The sequence below is a fragment of the Arachis duranensis genome, unplaced genomic scaffold (assembly GCF_000817695.3).
Source record: "Arachis duranensis cultivar V14167 unplaced genomic scaffold, aradu.V14167.gnm2.J7QH unplaced_Scaffold_112463, whole genome shotgun sequence".
Taxonomy (NCBI): domain Eukaryota; kingdom Viridiplantae; phylum Streptophyta; class Magnoliopsida; order Fabales; family Fabaceae; genus Arachis; species Arachis duranensis.
Genome location: NW_026263807.1, coordinates 1 through 4,637, shown reverse-complemented (window position 1 = coordinate 4,637; position 4,637 = coordinate 1). Strand labels below are relative to the sequence as shown.

Here is a 4,637-nt window from a genome sequence, read left to right as displayed (position 1 = left end):
CTTTCCCTGTTTTGTGCATCAATTTTATTTGAATTCTTTTTGAAATAGTGAACATAGGCTTCGAGTGCCTACCAGTTGGTCGGCTAGACTATGACTGAGTCAAGCGGACACCTGCTAATCCGCGCTTCCATTCGCCATAACATAGACCTAAAGCCAAGCCATCGACGAAGAACCTATCACCGACTTCTTTTCAAACTTTGCCTTCTACCTTAAGCTCCCGTGCTAAGCCGACTCAGTAAACAGACTCGCTAGTTGGGTCAATTGGCACTCTTTCAATTATCCGTATTGCAACGTGACGTATACTTGAACCTTCCCCATTCATTTCGAACCTCCGACAGTCGCAAACCTGTCTGTCCTGTTGGGAAGGCAGGACGAGAACTATAAGGACGGGAACTGCAGTGCTCTAATTGCTCCTTCTCCCTATGGTGGGTCTTGTCTTCATTTGGTGGCGGCATCCTTTCATTATTATGCAGGATTGGCTTCTCCATTTCCGGTGGCAGAATCTTTACTTGTTGGCATCTTATTCTTTTTTCTAGCGTACGGTGAGAGCGTTCCCGTGTGAGGCACTAGTGGAAGTCGGCTTTGGAGATCGTAGAGATTTTTCTTTCGGCTGGATAAGCGAGAACTGATATACAGCAAGAGGGCAAGGCAGGAAATTCCTCCCAACAAAAGACTTAAATGAAAGATTTGTACAGCAGGTCCCTTTTCCGGTTGTGGCGGACAGGCCTGAGAGATTCCCTTTTGTATTCTCTTTTTAGTCCCAGTTGTAGCCTTCGTGACTTAATATAGATACCGGTGCGGTGGTTAGGAAGCGTCCATTCAAATTAGTAGCTTCTTGAGAAGCAAGTCATAATCGGGTAACGAATCTTTTCCAGAAGGACTGAAAGAGGGCAAGCGAATGAAAGGGGGCTGAGCTGAAGGGAAAACAAAGTCTGGGTGGCCCTAGAAAAAACGACGATTCAGAGAGCCCGTCTTCCCCTGAGCCAGCAATGCCTGGTAAACATGTAGAAAAGACAGTTGAGAAGGCGGTATCCTTTGGCTCCAATATTCCGGCTCCGTTAGCTTCTGCTTCTGTGGCTCCCTCTTAAGGATCCCCCGGTGAAGGTACCCAAGCTTCTCACACGGTGACTCCGATTTCTCCCTTGAAACCAAGCAGTTCTGCTAAGGGAATGTCCCTTATCCTTAATTTAATCTTGCCTGAATTTGCCAGTATTCTTACGTATACGAACCTTCTTCCTCAGTTGCCCCCAATCAGTTCGGTCTCTACTTCGAGTGGCTCCTCGCGCCTTGCGCGTCGTGCATTGCTCGGTTCTCTTAAAAACCTACTCGGTGCTCTGCCAATGAGGGTTCCCGGTCTCAGAGCCTAAGTACTGAAATTGCCCCCACATCCAGTTTAAGGCTTTGACAAGAGGTGATTCTCAAAGCACTCCGGGATCCGCATACTTTTCTAGATCAAAGTCTTGTGGCAGTTAGCCAGAACTTGGATGCTTTGAAGGATCCTCTCCAGATCGTAAGGAATCTATCTGAAGAAAGTGGAATTTCCACTGAGGGGGAGGTGGATTCATCCTCCAAGCTTGAAGAGGAAATTAATATGACAGTGGGGCAAGTCGTTCTATGAAATAAAAGCTTTCGGGACAAGAAGAAAGGGTACCAATGAGACCATTAATGACTAGAGAGTTGTTAGTTCCATGGGGGCTTCCCCTTTCCTATTCAGCTTTGCCGCCACTCCTTAGACCTGATAAGATCTTCCCAATCCTTTTTTTCTAAAGCAGCCCAAATTGCTGGGATACCTCCCCTTCGACCATCGAAGTTCCTTCCACGGGAACCTGCGGTAGCCCCTCCCCGGGTTCGACATGTCTTGAAATACCTCTACCTCTAAAAAGGGCTCTACGGCCTGTATGAGTTCGTTAATCATAATGTCCTTTCTTTGTTAAATGCTCTCTTTTTCTTTTAAGAATGTAGATGGTTCTATCAACCTTTTCTATCTATCCTTAGAAGTTGGGCGAAATATGATATTAGCGTTGGTTTTTCCAACGAAACTAAGCACTATTTTTTTCTTTATCATTCGGAAGGCTCAGTCCCACACTCTGACTTCAATGGTGGGAACAACCTCCGCACTCCGGCGCTCCAATGAACAAAAGTTCTCCGCCTTACTTTATTTAGAATAGTGGTCGATCCCTCGGGAGTTACATTCGTAACTTAATGTTATGTTCACGTTCACGCGGTGATCTTATATCCAAGAGTACTACCCTGTACGTAGTCTATGTCTGGGGAGCATACTTGACAGGAGATAGACACAGGCGGTAGATAGGTCCCCCACTTCGATTCCTGCCCCGTTAGCATCTCCGATCCGAGATAAGGGATTACTCCGTTAGGTCTTTTCGGTCCGGAGCCGGCCGGTAATGACAAGTTCGAACACCAGGAGCGTTCTGATTTGATCAGACAGACTGCTTGAAAGAAAAGCAAACTCTCCAAATTGTTGACCAAGCTACACTAGCGGAAAATCTCTTATTCTTACCAGCCGGGTGGCGCGCAATGAAGACCAATCCGCGAACTAATTTATAACATCCAATGCCCTATCCCTCAAACTCGCAAGCTTGCGTCTCCGTCTTGGCTAGAATCCTTCCACTCTTTCTCCAACAAGCCACGCAGTCTCTTTAATACGATATATCATGCCTCCTAGCTTTCATGCATAGCAGACTTAGAAGCTGAAAGGTGATATAGCTGTACCCTCAACCCAAGCACTGACATTGAGAGAAGAGTGGAACGGGACTAGGCAACTAGTATGGGGCCCGGGATACTTATCAACTCATATCGGAGCAAGGTCACGACTGCTGAGACTGAGACCGCGTAAAGCAATACCGCATTCTCACCGGCAGACAGCTTCGTTCTTCTCTTCTTCCTCTTTCCATACGGTATCGATCGGCCGATCCTGTTATTATTTGCATAATTGGATTTTGTTTTACTTGGTGCGTATACTTCTAAAACAGGTAATCTCCTGGAATAGAAGTATAGGGCTCCCCATGCTTTGAGTTGGGTTTGCTAGGTTTTTCCTTTACCTGGTCAACACAACAAGGAAGTCCCCCGCGGATTACAGGTGAAGGTTATAAGAATGACGGGTAAGAATCGAAAGTCAGTGAGCCGGTGGGGCGCCTTTCTTCTCGCTCATTTAGAGTCCTTCTTGCTTTCGGGTATTAGTGCCTTACTATCTTCCACAAGAGTCCATTTAGAATTCGAGTCTTAAGCGGGAGAAATTGAAGGAAATTGAAAGCCTCCAACAAAGGACGATTCTCTTCCCCCTTCCCTTCTAGCCAAAGCAAGAAAGCAGAACTGACTTCCTAGGAGCCTCAAGCCAACCAGCGTAGGGAAGTATCAGTCGATTCGGGCAAGCAGCCTCAATCACTGGACTGACCTTTTAGTCCGACGAGTAGCACGGCACTAGAAGCTACTTACTTTCAAAAGCGTCAGGAAGTTGAAAGGATGGAGTCCGAGAGAATTAGACTTGCTTCTCTGAGTTGAATGAAGCAGGAAGAGTCCCGTTAGGTCAAATCCTGTATAGTGAGTCTAGTGATTGATGGAATAAGGGAACGTCTTTACAATGACTTAGTTCTTCCCAGCTTTAGAGAGCCCTAGCTGTTCAAAGATCCAATCCCAGTTGGCTAGTTTACAGTCGCCTAACACAAAGGTTTTTCTTGTCGGGAGTTGCCGCACCTTGTTGTTGCTGAGCTAGTGCCCGGAACCCCACTGGAGAAATGCTTAGTTTTCCTTTTCGTTTCTATAGCATTCCTGTTCTCAGTAATCCCAACGGTAGCGACAAAGCAAGAGGTGATGTAGCTGAGCTGTCACTTTTTCCTTGAGCGAGACTTTGTAGTTTCTTAAATTCTATATAAATAGTAAAAAAAGGGAAGCGTTAGTAAGTTTTTTTTTTGCATAATCTTCGAACGGAATGGAAAGGGCAAAAAAACTCCAACGACTAACTCTGGCTATACTATAGGGATGTGACAGAATTCCCTGGGAGAAATCCTACCGAGCCACTCTTATACTACTCCTTACCTCACCCCCTTCTCACTTAAAGGGCGAAGTCGCTTCAGCGAGTCTTAAGGCCAAAGAGTGATCTTTGAACGTTACTACGCATCCTTATTAATTAATAAATAGGTATAGTGTAAGGTAGGTTTGGGTATAGCAGGACTTGAACCTGCGACCATTAGGTTAAAAGCCCAATGCTCTACCAACTGAGCTATACACCCAAAATAGATAAGTAGTAAATAAAGATTGGTGCAGAAAAGACCTCTTCTCCTCATCATATTAAAGGGGCGCTGCTCTGTATGAGGCTCGTACTGCGGAGCAAGCGAAGAATAAGGGCGCGCGTTAGCACTCCTGCAAGAGGCCTTACTCAACAAGCGCACCTTTATTAGTAAGGTTGCCTGTTTCCACTCATTGAGGATTCTATCTACAAAAGAAGGTCAACGGAGGATACTCAAGTAGCTCTCACTGACACCATCTACGAGAAGGTGAGGTCGTCTTTCTTTCCGGCCGCTATACGGTTCGCCTTAAAGCCTTAAAGACGGAGAAAGGGAGGAGCTGTTATCTATGTAATTACGGTCTTTGTTGGCCGGTCGAGCACTCTCTTTTCTTTG

At 45.9% G+C, this 4,637-nt stretch overlaps 1 protein-coding gene and 1 non-coding gene across 2 annotated transcripts in view; both read right to left on the bottom strand.

The window, feature by feature from the left end:
- The window catches only part of LOC127743776 (acetyl-coenzyme A carboxylase carboxyl transferase subunit beta, chloroplastic-like), a 10,182-nt gene extending 9,694 nt beyond the window's left edge, over positions 1 to 488 (bottom strand). The window contains exon 1 of the mRNA XM_052255955.1: positions 347 to 488. Within this exon, the coding sequence (XP_052111915.1) occupies positions 347 to 488 (142 nt within the window). The remainder of the gene's footprint in view (positions 1 to 346) is intronic.
- A 3,686-nt stretch (positions 489 to 4,174) lies between these two features.
- TRNAK-UUU (transfer RNA lysine (anticodon UUU)) lies at positions 4,175 to 4,247 on the bottom strand. Its single transcript has one exon. It is a non-coding gene; the product is annotated as a tRNA-Lys (tRNA).
- Between the last annotated feature and the right edge of the window lie 390 nt (positions 4,248 to 4,637).